Source organism: Callorhinus ursinus, unplaced genomic scaffold (genome assembly GCF_003265705.2).
Source record: "Callorhinus ursinus isolate GAN/ISIS: 27379988/994484 unplaced genomic scaffold, GSC_fseal_2.0 scaffold110, whole genome shotgun sequence".
NCBI lineage: Eukaryota > Metazoa > Chordata > Mammalia > Carnivora > Otariidae > Callorhinus > Callorhinus ursinus.
The window spans coordinates 577,894-592,206 of record NW_027397172.1 but is presented as its reverse complement, the minus strand read 5'-3'; the positions used below and the strand labels follow the sequence as shown (position 1 = coordinate 592,206).

The 14,313-nt window shown below is 43.6% G+C and overlaps 1 protein-coding gene across 1 annotated transcript in view; it reads right to left on the bottom strand.

Annotated features, from left to right (window-relative positions):
- The window catches only part of PI4KA (phosphatidylinositol 4-kinase alpha), a 112,387-nt gene extending 98,266 nt beyond the window's left edge, over nucleotides 1–14,121 (bottom strand). Inside the window, exons 1-2 of the mRNA XM_025857238.2 lie at nucleotides 13,909–14,121; nucleotides 216–332 (exon numbers count right to left, since the gene is read on the bottom strand). Of these exons, the coding sequence (XP_025713023.1) occupies nucleotides 216–332; nucleotides 13,909–14,076 (285 nt within the window). The 5' untranslated portion in view covers nucleotides 14,077–14,121. The remainder of the gene's footprint in view (nucleotides 1–215; nucleotides 333–13,908) is intronic.
- Nucleotides 14,122–14,313: the final 192 nt, after the last annotated feature.

The window sequence follows — 14,313 nt, the reverse complement described above, 5'->3', positions numbered from 1 at the left end:
ACAAAATTTCTTAAGAGGGTGTACATTAATTAAACTAATTAAATTACTCCTGCCTGTTCTACCCACTCTGCCTCACCATCACTAACCACTTTTATTAGGTTCATTTGCATTCTTCTAGTACTGCTTTAGATAAATATAAGCAGGTACAAATTTAAATTCTAATTATACTCCCCCATTTACACTGCAAAAACACTTTTAATGTAGTAAAGACTTACCTGAAGATCAGATTCAATGAGAAAAATGCCCAACGCGATCACCGCATCTCTCCGTCTTTCATCCAATTGGAAGATCCCATGGAAGTCTACTGGACACATACAAAGCAGCTTTTGGACCTAGAAAATGAGACCAAAAACAACAAAAAACCCCATAGATTAAAAAAAATATAAACCCACATTCAGAATATAGGACATAAACCAGTAGCATAAAATCCCAGTGAGTCTATATAACCAATAAGACATTTTTTTCCAATTCAAAAATCATAGAAAGATCATCTCTAGCTTCTGAAATGATCATACACATGCTCCCAAAACATATATGCGCTAAGGAACCAGGACCAAGAGTTAAAATGATGCATACACGGAGGAGGTAAAGCACAATAGCTAATGTCTGCAATTCTGAGTCAGAACAGTCATGGGTCAGGCGCCTGGTTGGCTCAGTCATTAAGCGTCTGCCTTCGGCTCAGGTCATGATCCCAGGGTCCTGGGATCGAGCCCTGCATCGGGTTCCCTGCAGGGAGCCTGCTTCTCCCTCTCCCACTCCCCCGCTTGTGTTCCTTCTCTCGCTATCTCTCTGTCGAATAAATAAATAAAATCTTTTAAAAAAAATTAAAAAAAAAAGAACAGTCATGGGTCTCTACTGCCCAGTAGTGCCCAGAAGCAGTTTACCCAAACCCGCCTACCATCACAATTTCCCATAGGGTTCTTTAAAAGATCAAATGTGTGTAAAGCGCTTAGGACTATGCACAGTAGATACGAAATGCTCAACAAACATTATCTGTTGTTACTGGATATGCCATAATAGTGGCTAGCAGAAGCAAATGGGCAATAAGTCAGCAATTTACTGAATATATGGAAAAATTTGAACTGTTTCAAAACAAAATAATGGTAAATGTCTGACATAAAGAACTAAAAATCTAGGTTTATTATGAATAGGAAAATAGGTGATGCCAATCTTGAAAATTACTGCCACAAGACCCTCTTAGCAGAACATTCAGATACACCAGGAGGCCCCAACCTTGCTGTTCTATGAACAGACCCAAGGAGAAGTTGCTCACTGACATTCATATAGTCTGGTGGGATTTTTTTTTTTTTTAAGATTTTACTTATTTGAGGGGCACCTAGGTGGCTCAGTCATTAAGCGGCTGTCTTCAGCTCAGGTCATGATCCCAGGGTCCTGGGATTAAGCCCCGCATTGGGCTCCCTGCTCCGGGAAGCCTGCTTCTCCCTCTCCCACTCTCCCTGCTTGTGTTCCCTCTCTCGCTGTGTCTCTCTGTGTCAAATAAATAAATAAAATCTTTAAAAAAAAAGATTTTATTTATTTGAGAGAGAGCAAGCATGAACAGGGGAAAGGGGCAGAGGGAGAAGGAGAAGCAGACTCCCCACTGAGCAGGAAGCCTGACGCAGGACTCGATTCTAGGACCCCGGGATCATGACCTGAGCCTAAGGCAGATGCTTAACCAGTTGAGCCAGCCAGGCACCCTGGTGGAATGTTTTAATGGCAAAGGACATTGAGTACAATGCTTGAGATTTGCCCTGAAAATATCAATTACCATTGCAATTTAAAAAAAGAAAACAGATTGGGGCGCGCCTGGGTGGCTCAGTCATTAAGCGTCTGCCTTCAGCTCTGGTCATGGTCCCAGGGTCCTGGGATCGAGCCCCATATTGGGCTCCCTGCTCAGCAGGAAGCCTGCTTCTCCCTTTCCCGCTCCCCCTGCTTGTGTTCCCTCTCTCGCTATGTCTCTGTCAAATAAATAAATAAAATCTTAAAAAAAAAAAAAAAAGAAAACCGATTTTAAAAGGGCAAATACACAAGCCAGAAAGAGAAGTACCTTCTAACTTGAAGACAGGTAATATTCTTTGTCTCAGTAATTTTCCTCTTAGGAATGATTGTAAAGAAATAATTAGAAATCTTAAGGCAAAGACTATGTAAAAGACTTTCACCACAGTGTTGTGTATATTAATCAAAAATCTGAAACAATCTAAATAACAACATTAGGAAAATAAATGATTTCACCATTTGGTGAAACATTAGGTTAAACCATATGAAACTCTGATAGTCAACCAAATTTTTGACCTACCCAAACAGTGCTTTCATAAAATCTGACCTAATAATACAGACACGAAAAATGGTATTTTTCTAAGACTAAGCAAAGACATGAACAATGTTCTAATAGTTCTGTAAATTCATGTGAGGAATGATCTGGATTATCATATACAGAAAAAGTACTGGAAGAAAATATATCAAAATGTTGACAGTTATGGAGAGGTAGAATGACCAGTGATTTTACATTTCTTTTCTTTTTTTTTTAAGTGCGCTCCAAGCTTGAGCCCAATGTGGGGCTTGAACTCACAACCCTGAGGTAAGACCTGAGCCAAGATCAAGAGTCAGACACTCAACCGAGCCACCCAGGCGCCCCAAGTTTTTACATTTCTCTGTGCTTTTTTTATATTTGCCAAAATATGTTCTAGAAGAAAATGTTACTTACATAATCAGGAAAAACATGTAGTAAGTTAAAAATATATACATATGGGGGAAAATCCATACTTTTATGATTAAATAGTTAAAAGAGCATAAAGTAACAAGAGAGGAACAGAAATACTAAATTCCCACTTTTCTTCAGTGTTCCTTCACTTCACAGAGGGGAAAATAAAATACAAGGAGAGCTGCAGGCCAACCACAATAAAGTGATCATTTCAGAGACTCCAGACACTTCCACCAGTGAAGCACACACCCTGACAGAAAGAGTAAAGTCTCTCAAGAAACATCTCTGTACATAAGAAATCAAAAGAAGGTGAATTTATAGCAGTATGAGTCAATGAGATCCAAAGAATGCTGATTAATCAACATGGAACCAGAGGGAGGAGTCTGGGGGGGCCCTGTCAAAATCTATGTACTTTGTCTTGTGCAATACTTTATCAACACCCTGCTCAAACACACATAAATACACAATGCCACATTCCTGGCAGGCAAAACTAATGTGCTACAACATAGAATGGAGACTCAGAAACTCATCAAAATTGGCACAACCTCACTATACACAAAGTTTTCTTACTAACGGACTAGTTACCATTTATTTTGAAAATAAGTATGTAACAAGTTATATCTGCTTGGCTATCTAATAAGGTGAGATTGTTTTCTGTCTTTACAATCTCTTAGAGGATTGCCTGTGATGCACGTCATGTTCCGGTTTAATGCTTATTCAATAATAAAAGTGTTTTCTTTCTCTACTACCTTTGTGGAGAGTTCTTGGGAGATTTTGTTTGTAATTGTATTTCCCCAGCAATAGTGCCTGAAGGACTATTTTTAATGGGGTGATCAGGGAAGACCTCTCTAAGAAGGTGTCCATTAAACTGAGATCTGATTAAGAAGGAACCAGCAACGGGCGCCTGGGTGGCTCAGTTGGTTAAGCAACTGCCTTCGGCTCAGGTCATGATCCTGGAGTCCCGGGATCGAGTCCCACGTCGGGCTCCCTGCTCAGCGGGGGGTCTGCTTCTCCCTCTGACCCTCTTCCCTCTCGTGCTGTCTCTCATTCTCTCTCTCTCAAATAAATAAATAAAATCTTTAAAAAAAAAAAAGAAGGAACCAGCAGGGATAATAATAATAAAGATTATTTATTTATTTGCCAGAGAGAGACACAGCGAGAGAGGGAACACAAGCAGGGGGAGTGGGAGAGGGAGAAGCAGGCTTCCCGCTGAGCAGGGAGCCCGATGCGGGGCTTGATCCCAGGACCCTGGGATCATGACCTGAGCCGAAGGCAGACGCTTAATGATTGAACCACCCCGGCGCCCTTATTTAAAAAAACAATAATAATAATTTTTTTTTGAGAGAGAGAGGTGGCGGGGAGGGGCAGAAGGAGAAGAAGAGAGAGAAGCTCAAGTGGACTTCCAGCTCAGCGAGAAACCTAATCCCATGACCCCAAGATCATGACCTGAGCCAAAACCAAGAGTCAGACATTGAACCGACTGAGCCACACAGGCGCCCCAATGCATATTTTTAAAAGGACGATAATAGGGGCGCCTGGGGCATCAGGCTCCCTGCTCAGCGGGAAGCCTGCTTCTCCCTCTCCCACTCCCCCCCTGCTTGTGTTCCCTCTCTCGCTTTCTCTCTCTGTCAAATAAATAAATAAAATCTTTAAAAAAATAAAAATAAAATAAAATAAAATAAAAGGACAATAATATTTATACTCTTAGAGCTCAGAAAACAAGAGAAAAGTGTATAGAATTTCAATGAATGGAAGCTGGGTAATCCAAGAAGTAATGTAAAACTGAAAGAAAATCTGGGCCAAATAAGCTAAACATGTTTTCTACAGACAATGGCCTTATAACTTCTTTAATCCACCAACTTACTATCAGTGAATCATCTCCTATTTATTTTTTAAAGATTCTTTATTTTTTTAAAAAGATTTTATTTATTTGAGAGAGAGAGACAGAGCATGAGCAGGGGGGAGAAGGCAGAGGGAGAAGGAGAAGCAGATTCCCTGATGAGCAGGGACCGGACGTGGGGCTCAATCCCAGGGCCCTATGATCATGACCTGAGCCGAAGGCAGACGCTTAACCGACTGAGACACCCAGGCGCCCCAAAACAACTATTTAACTATAACTTCCCCGAGAGTCTCAATCCAAGTAGAAAAGTTTTTCTCTTTTGAAGGAACAAGAGATGCAGCTATTCCAGCCCTGACAAAGACACCTGCAGCTGCAAGACATCAGGCACGGCAAAAAGTGAAGCAGGTAGCACCTGAAACAAGAGACGCGGACATATAAAGTTTAACTTCACAAAATGGTCTTGAAAATATTTCACAGCACTGTGCAAATAAAAATCAAACTTATTAAATTACTTCATTAGCAAAAAAAAAATCACAGGAAAAATGGAATGTAACACTGAACTCTTCTTGGTATAATTTCTCTAAAGATATCTAGAATCCATACATGTTGGACGACTATACTGAAATGATGCTCACCTGGGCTTCAGACCTGAGGCCCTCTAACATCTCCCAAACGTACACAGAATCAGAGATGGAGAGCTGGAAGAAGTTGCCTGAGGCCCCCTAACATTTCCCAAATGTACACAGAATCAGAGATGGAGAGCTGGAAGAAGTTGCACACTCACCTGCCAAATGCCCCCTTTCAGGCAGATTGTGTGTAATCTTATTCTTGTTTAGTAGGTTAGGCAACTAGGCCCAGACAGGTTAAGTACAATCTTAGACAACAGGCTCTTAACTAGACCCTCTCTCTGACTTTTGTCTCTGCCTACTCCAGTATCACCACTCCGGGCCCATACACCTCCAATGGCTTCCCATCCCCGTGAACACTCAATGCACACTCCCAACCTGGCAACGAAGGTCCTTCCCAACTTCCCCCGAACACCCAGGCCCCAAATACAGTGCTCACTTCTCCCTGCCTGGCTTCTTCCATGGTCTTCACCCATCTGCGACATTTCATTCAACCTGCCTTATCTCTCCTATAAAAATTCAACCCATCTTTCCAAGATCCATCTACACCGTCTCCCGCTTCTCAAAGCTTTTCTAGACCTCAGCAATGTGCTATGATCTCTCCCATCACACCTCTCAATAACCCACCAAGAACAACGTACTTGATAATTATCTTTTTGAAAATCTTATTTTGGAATTACTTGTATACTTTTCTTCCACTCACTGCAGACAGGACTGTGTCCCCCTCATCCTGTATCCACTGTACCTTATATGTTCCAAAAACTTAACTATTTAGTGGAACTAAAGGGGCCGGTGTCACAGGGATCTAATGGGATGAGAAGGAAAGAAAAAAGAAAGAGGACCACTAGAACCTAGCCTTCCTACTATAGGGTTTAAATATGTTGTGACATTTGTCATATAATCAGTACTGGGCACAGTGCTGGCAAGCAATTGGCACTGAACAAATATTTGCTGTATCATCAAATGAATGGAAGATGGAAGAATAATCAAATGAAGTCATGTATAAATACAGTCACACCCTCACAATCCTTATGATATAGCTGGAGTTAAACAACCAATAAAAATGACACAACTAGTGAAGAACACAAGTCAGAAACCAAATGATGAAAGGCCCCTGAAAGCCTGGCACCAGGTCTAGGCTCTGATGCAAAATGCCCTTGGAAATTGGGACTCTTGCAGGGAAAAAAAAAAAAAAGTGAAGACTTGAACCCAAGTGCTATAGAAGTCATCACATATCAGGTAAGGGAGAACCAGTTCTGGTGGGCGCCAGTCTCCAAATACTAAGCGCTAACAGTTATTGAGCATCTATCACATGCGAGGTGCTGGTTTGTATGATCTCACCTAATCCTTACAACAGTGCACTGAGTAGATATTATTTATTATCCCCATTCTAAGGATAAAAGATTGAGACACAGAGAAGTTACAGTCCTAATTCAGAATAAAGCATTAACACTACAGTTTTAAAAATGAAAAAAAAAAAGGCAGTAATTTTTTTTTCCAGAATTTTACAACAAACTAACAAGTTCGTTGTTTTTAGGGGGTAGAGAGGAGTAGATCCTGTCATTATAAAAGGTCATTAAGCTCAAAATCTGACAGAGATGGCCAGGGTTACTCCCATTTATAAAAAGGATCTATGGGGCGTCTGGGTGGCTCAGTCAGTTAAGCATCTGCCTTTAGCTCAGGTCATGATCCCAGGGTCCTGGGATCCATGCTCCTGCCTCCAGCTCCATGTCTGGCTCTCTGCTCAGCGGAGAGCCTGCTTTTCCTTCTCCCTCTGCCTGATGCTCCCCCTGCTTGTGCTCTCTTTTTTCTCTGTCAAATAAATAAATAAATAAATAAAGTCTTTAAAAAAAAAAAAAAAAGGATCCAGAGGGGCTCTGGGCAACACTTTGAGGAGGTCAATAAGCCAATGGACCACAAAGAGGCAACAAAGGTAACTTACTTAGACTTTGCTAACTCTTGACAATATTTTAACCCAAGGGTATTAAAAGAGAGAGACCAGGGCACCTGGGTGGCTCAGTCAGTTAAGCATCCAACTCTTGATCTCAGCTCAGGTCTTGATCTAAGGGTCATGAGTTCAAGCCCCAATGTGGAGCCTACTTAAAAGAGAGAGAGAGAGAGAGAGACCACAAGATGAATTTATTTATTTTTTATAAAGATTTTTATTTATTGAGAGAGAGAGAGAATGGTAGAGAGAGAGCATGAGAGGGAAGAAGGTCAGAGGGAGAAGCAGACTCCCTGCTGAGCAGGGAGCCCGATGCGGGACTCGATCCTGGGACTCCAGGATCATGACCTGAGCCAAAGGCAGTCGCTTAACCGACTGAGCCACCCAGGCGCCCTCAACTCTGTATCTTATCACATAAACAGAAGTAATGTCCTGGCCAGCTTGGCAATGCTCACAAAAGGCCAAGCCTTTTCCCAAAATGCCAAGATAACACGCGTGAAGCAAATACAAAAACAAATATATAAATAATGAGGAAAATAAAGTGCACAGATATATTTCAGCAATTTAAATCAAGGACGGGAATAGCTGCCGGTGGATGAGATTGGAGGCAACCACATCTCCGCTAGGTGCAAACTGCAAACACAGGCAGCAGAAGAGAAAATCTGCAGTAAGGAGTCAGAAATAGAACATTTCTGCCCTCTGGGGGAGCAAACAGCTAGTGACACATCAATTCTGAGAATCCTTAAGGGCATCGAGATAAACAATGCGGCCATAATAATCTTCTTAATGCACATAACTCACGGCCCTGAAATATTCAAGGGCTCTTTCCTGTCTCATCAATTCAACGTAAACTCTGAGCCTGGGACTATATGTGAACCCACCTGCTTTCTTCTCACTCTCATCTACACTCTTCCCTTTAAATATACTGTATTTCTGCCGAATCCTATTACTGTTGTTCCTCATTTTCCTCTGTGTTTTTGCTCTATTCTATCTGAAATGACCTTCCCTTGCCGACCACTCTTGGCATTTACAAATGTCCATCCCCATCACTTCCAGGCCTTCCTTATTCAGAATCTCAGCTGAAAGTAATCTCCCAGCAAGTATGCACAATACTTTCACTTTCTTAGAGCATGTTTCACTTTTTTACCATATGTTACTTTTATACTACCTGTCAAGAGCCACGGAGAAAAGGTGTGGGGCCCTCAGAAAAAATTATCTGTACCTCCCATTCCCACAGCAGCAGAGTGCAAAATGGCTAAATATCTTCTCAGGGGAGTTTTATTGAAAGGCCATATGGTCCAACACCACTTCCTTTATGGACAGATAGCTGGCCAGTCCCCCGCCTATCACTGCTTCTACTTATCTGTAAATTAGTTGAGGGTCAGAGTTGTGTGCACACCTAGTAGAGCCAACTGTTGAAAGAAAGATACCCAGAGCAGACACAGCAAGAAGCCAGTATCCAAGCAACAGTACTGCAAGTATGAAGAGAAACTTGAATTCAAGTTTCCACATAGCAGAAAACAAGAGCACAATATCATACGGCCACTTCCGCCTTGTAGGTTTTTTGGTTGTTTAATTCATAATTTAACATAGCCAACCATGGTCAAATATCATTATCTTAGAATCAAAAGTATAAGGTCCCCTTTTATGCTTGCAGAGTTAGCAAGAAAAAGTAAGTAAAATCCAACAAGAGTGAAACTATAGATAAATATGCACAAGGCATCTTGCTGATGCTATCTACCATAACTAAGTATAGTCCTTTGAAAACAGCTGGGCAGTAAACATCAAGACCCATCCACCATTTAACAGAAGAATGTGATTCAGAAGAAGACAAAATTCTAGATGTACAAAGATGCTGTTTTACAAGGGAAAAACTAAACAGTCTAAACAGAGAAATGCTTAATTATGATCAATACAAAATATGACATGCAGCCATTAGCATAATAAATATGGGCTATTTTTGAAAAAAGCAATAAAGTGAATATAGCTAAAGACTAAACAGGAGATCTAAGAAATTAAAATGCTAATGCATTAAGTGTTAGAGGCTGAACTGTTTCCCCCCAAAATTCATATATTGAATTCCTCATCCCCAGGTACCTCAGAATGTGACTGTATTTGGACATAGGGGTTTTAAGTTAACACAAGGTAAGTAGGGTGGGCCAGTCCTATAAATCTGACTAGTGTTTTTATAACAAGAGATTAGTATACAGACAGGCACAGAGGGAAGACTATGTGAGGACACAGGAAGACAGCTATCTCAAGCCAAAGAGAAAGGCTTCAGAAGAAACCAGCACTGCTGACACCTTCATCTTGGATTTCCAGCATCCAGAACTATGAGAAAATAAATTTCTATTGTTTAAGTCGTTGTTGTACTTTGTTAACAGCAGCCCTAGCAACCTAATATAGTTAATGTAATATAGTTAATGTGGCATGATTACAGGTAAAGATTTTTTTCTTCTTCCAATTTCTTCTTAAAATATTTTAGAGCTGGTTTAACAACAGTGGTTCTAGCATCATGAATTCCCTCTACTGACACTGATTTTCTCTCCCCTTACTCTATAGATGGTTGTTTTTAACACGGCCTCACAAAGGAAAGGGAGTGAGGATGGAAATTTTCAGCTTCACGATGCTGGAAAAAAAAAATGCCAATACCATGGTTTTTACTCCATAGCAAACCACCCTAAAGGAGTGGATAACCATGAATTCCAGAAAGCCCACTGCCCTGAGCATCAGAACAGATGTTCCTCCAATGAGAGATAAGAGTTAACCAGCTCATCTTCTGGAGCACATCGGTCCACCAGGGAGGCTCTGGAATGTCCCTAATGCTGCAGTGCCATTTAAACACCACATCGAGTTAGCTAAGGCACCTCAAGATTCTAGCATTCTAACCAAAGAAAAGAGAGGATATTTTAGGACATGAAAAAGATTCTGATCAGAGCCTCCTGAGGGTGGAAAGAGGGGTGGGAGAGCAGGAATGCTGCCTACTTTTCAGCTCTGCCAGGAACTCTCCATATCCCAGGGTTCAGGGTCCATTAGTATGGTACAGGCCAGACGAGGAAAGGCAGAAACAGGTCACCAATATCCTAGACACAGAGGAGTATAACCAGGAAGATCCAGGAGGAAGCTTGACAGGGGCGGCTCAGTAACATTCTGAAGACAGATGAGGAGGAGGAGAGCAGAGCAAGACTAGCAGGCAGAAAGAAATTGGAGAGAGCGAGACTGGAAGCCGATCATACTTGGAGATTCCACTGTAGACAGGGCTCTCTTCTCTATTTCTCTCCTCTCACCTTTCTCCCAGAGGGAGAGGGCTGAGGGCTGTGTGAGACGTGATCTCGAGAAACACAAATGATGTCCTCAGGGTGGCTCACAATCCTGAGGGTGGGCTTTAGGGCTGCGGTTCCAGTCTTAAGGGCAGCCTAACAGGAAAAGGTCAAAACTCAGATATGGATCAGAGAATTGACACCAAGGAGTCTTGGGTTTGACTATCTGAACATGGCAGGAGTCTGGTCACCAGACCTGTGATATAAGAGTAGATCGGGTACTTACAGCAAGTCTGACTTGATGCTGATCACCTGAGCAATCTCACTAACACTGTTTCTTATTGATCTGGCCTACCTAGTGTGTATTAATTAACAGTAGGTGCTCAACAAATGTTTCCTGAATGAGTGAATTAATTAAAGGAAAAATAAAATTTACTTAGTAGCAATAGCCTAGCTTTCACAGCCTGGGATGTGAGTGGAGTAAGGAAACACCACTGTGGCATGTAGATAGACAAAGACAGGGAAAGTTATGTCGTTAATGTGCCCCAAGTGCCATAAAAGCATGTCAAGGCTGCCTGAGTCACCCATGTCTGAGCTGAGATGGCAGGTCTAGCTCAGAAAACTGAGGTAATCTCAGCCCAACCCTATCTGGACCAAGCCCCACTCAGTCCTCTGCCTTCTCTCTGGAAAAAAAGGAGAAAGAAACCAGAAACAAATAAATGAGAAAGAGAGGTTTTTGTTGAAAAACCATGGTATGGAAAACCATACCAACACTCATCTCCCCACTTAAGTCCCCACCTTCATTATCCTGGTGGGTACTCAGAAATTCCTTTACTCTTAAGAACCTCAAGAATACTTCCCTAGGAATGCTGAGGGCTTATTGCCAATTGTTTTAAAGTAGCGGGATGTAGTAAACAGCCATATATTATATGACTAAATAGTAGCAATGACCCCTAGCATAATGAAGTCTCAAGATCCCAAATGAGAATAAGAGGAGTCCACATATATCTGATGGAATCAGCCACCTACAAAAGCCTTCTTTAAGAAAGAAATTATTTCAGGGTCTCCAAGACTACCCACACATACACAGTTGTACTCATAGCTAAATTACAGTAAATTGTATTACAGCGAATTTATCAGCAAGAGAAAAAGACAGGTGGACTCTGGAGAAACCTGTGCATAGGCTTCCTCGTGTTCTCTCCCTCCTGTGAAGGTATACACCCAGCATGCTCCCTTCTACAGCAGCAGACAATGTAGTAACATGTATGTTATGTTTGTACCTAGGGAAGTCCATTAGAGACATAGCATCCAAGGTTTTTATTGATAGACACAGGCACAGTCTGCTTAGCAGCCATCAAAATTCCAGATTCCCAGGAGGAAAGCAGGCAATCATATTGTTTGTTAAGAGTCTAGGCACAATGAACCACCCTTATCAATTAGAAAATGGAGGGAACAGTTCAAGTGTCAAGTTCCCAGATGTAAGCCAAGGACCAACCTTGCAAGCAATCCCTTCTAAAGATTGCAGCCTCAGGCTGGCTCTGTTAACTCTTTTCTAAAGTGATTTGTAAATGTTGCCAATGAAACTGAAGTATCTCCCAAACTAAGAGATAGTATTGGGAAGCTGCCAACCTAAAAGCTATATTAATGAGTTGTGAAACTTATCCTAATTTTGACAACTAAAGCAGTTACTATAAGATACAAAGCTAACAATGTTGCAATTACAGAATGTTCTTGTGATTATGGAAGAAGACTGAAGAAGGCCAGTTGAGCTTAAGGTGCATTTCTCAGAATTACTGAGTGGGAAAGGGTGCCCTGCTAGAGCTGCAGGACTGTCTTCACCCAATTCCCTACAATCTCTTCTCTCTTGTCCAAGTCCAGCAGGCAAACTTCTGATATGCTTTTTAGTCCTCCTACTAAGAATAGAATGTGCTGACTAGCAGGCATGAATTTGATTTGATAAGCCAGCACTGTGGTCCATTAGTCAGGCTCATTCAATGATAACAGTTCTCAATCATTAGGTACTCATGTGTCATTTTATTGATCTTCATAATACTCTTAACAAGTACTGTCCTTGTATTTTGCAGGAGAAAGCCAAGGTTCAGATTGGAGAACTGATCTACCCAGAGTCACACTAACGTAAGCAAATGATACAGGATTTAAATTCAGGTGTTCCTATCTCTAGAACTCATATACTTTCCATTCTTTTGAATTCCTCCTTCAATTAGAAGTCAAGTTGGCATCAATCTCCCAGGACCTCCTCATCCTGCAGGTAAGTGAGAAATCAGACTTAAGAAATAACAAAGCCAAGGACACTATGCCAGAGAGCCTAACAGCATTTCAGCCTCACTCCTCACCAGAGCCACAAAACTACTCTTTTATATATATTTATTTTATTTATTTACTTTATAGAGGGAGCGAGCACAGGAGGGGTAGCAACGGAGGAGGAGGGAGAGGCAGGCTCCCCACCGAGCAGGGAGCCCCACGCGGGGCTCGATCCTAGGACCCTGGGATCACGACCCGAACCGAAGGCAGACGCTTAACCATCTGAGCTACCCAGGCGCCCCCATAAAACTACTCTCAACTGCAGCAGACAGGTCTCCAGTCTCCACCACTTTTCTCCTACTCTTAGACAACAGATCTCTTTCAACCTGCCAGAAACTGTATGAAAAAAGAATCCCATCCTTGGGGCGCCTGGGTGGCACAGTCTATCGAGCAGCCGGCTCTTGGTGTCAGCTCCAGGCCGGATCTCAGGGTCGTGAAATCCAGCCCAGCACCGGAGTCCGCTTAAGACTCTCTCCTTCCTCTGACCCTCTCCACCGTGCACACGCACATGCGCGCGCGCTCTCTCAAATAAATAAATAAATCTAAGAAAAGGAAAAGAAAAGAATATCACCCCTTCAGTGCTAACATACTATGATACTATAATTCTCTGCCCACTGACAGTTCATTCCCCCTTCCCTGCCACTGTCCCTTCTTCAAAACAATCTCTTTTACCCAGTCTAACGCCCCCTCTAGATTCACAGAAAAATAACGCGCGGATTTGCACTTCAGAAAGCACTTTCAGATGTACTATTTCATCTGCCCTTCACAACAATGTGAAGCGGGAAAGGTAGGTAAGCACCCCCATTTAACGAGAACAGCATGTCTCCAAGGTCACGGAAAAAAAAGCAGAGGAAGTCGGGAGCAGAGCCCCAGGTTTTGACTCTGGTCCTCCGCTCTTCCCGCTGCTTCTCCGTGCCTGCCGCCCCCGCCCTCGACTCAAACCCAGGCCTGTAGCTCACGTCCCTCCCACGCCACCCACCCGCAAAGTCCCCACCTGCCCTGTCCACGCCACCCCCATGACCCCCCCTCTCTTCACCAGCGCCCTCCGCCCATGGGCCTCCTCACCCCGCCAGCTCCCTCCGCTCATGTACCCCCTCCTGTCACAGGCAGCTCGAAAGCCCCGCTCGGCCTCCCACAGACCCTCGCCCCGCCTACCGCTTCGCCACCCCATACCCCTTCTCATGTCAGCCTGCGGCCCGAGCGGCCAAGGCTACCTTCTCCAAAGATGCCGGTCTCTGCACGGCCAGGGAGCGGGCCAATGACAAGACCGTGTTGAAATAGAAGCCCCGCGAGGCGCTGGAGCCGGAGCTGGAGCCGCCGCCGCCGCCGCTACCGCCGCTGCTGCCGCCTCCGCTTCCCCGGGCCGCGGCCGCCGCCATCATCGCGCGCGCGGCGGCGCTGCCCGCGGGCTTCCCGCACCCGGCCTGCGAGCGCCAGAGCTCACGGCGCAGGCGCGGCGGCATCCGGCTTCCCCGCCACGTGACCTCTGTTGTCGACAGTCGGTGGGGCGTGGCCGCGGGGCGATTCCACCGCTGGAGGGGAGAGAGAAACCGAGCGGTAGGCTGCGGTCGCGCGCACCGGGCGTGGCGCCCCCCCAAGCCTCGGGATAAGATGGTCAG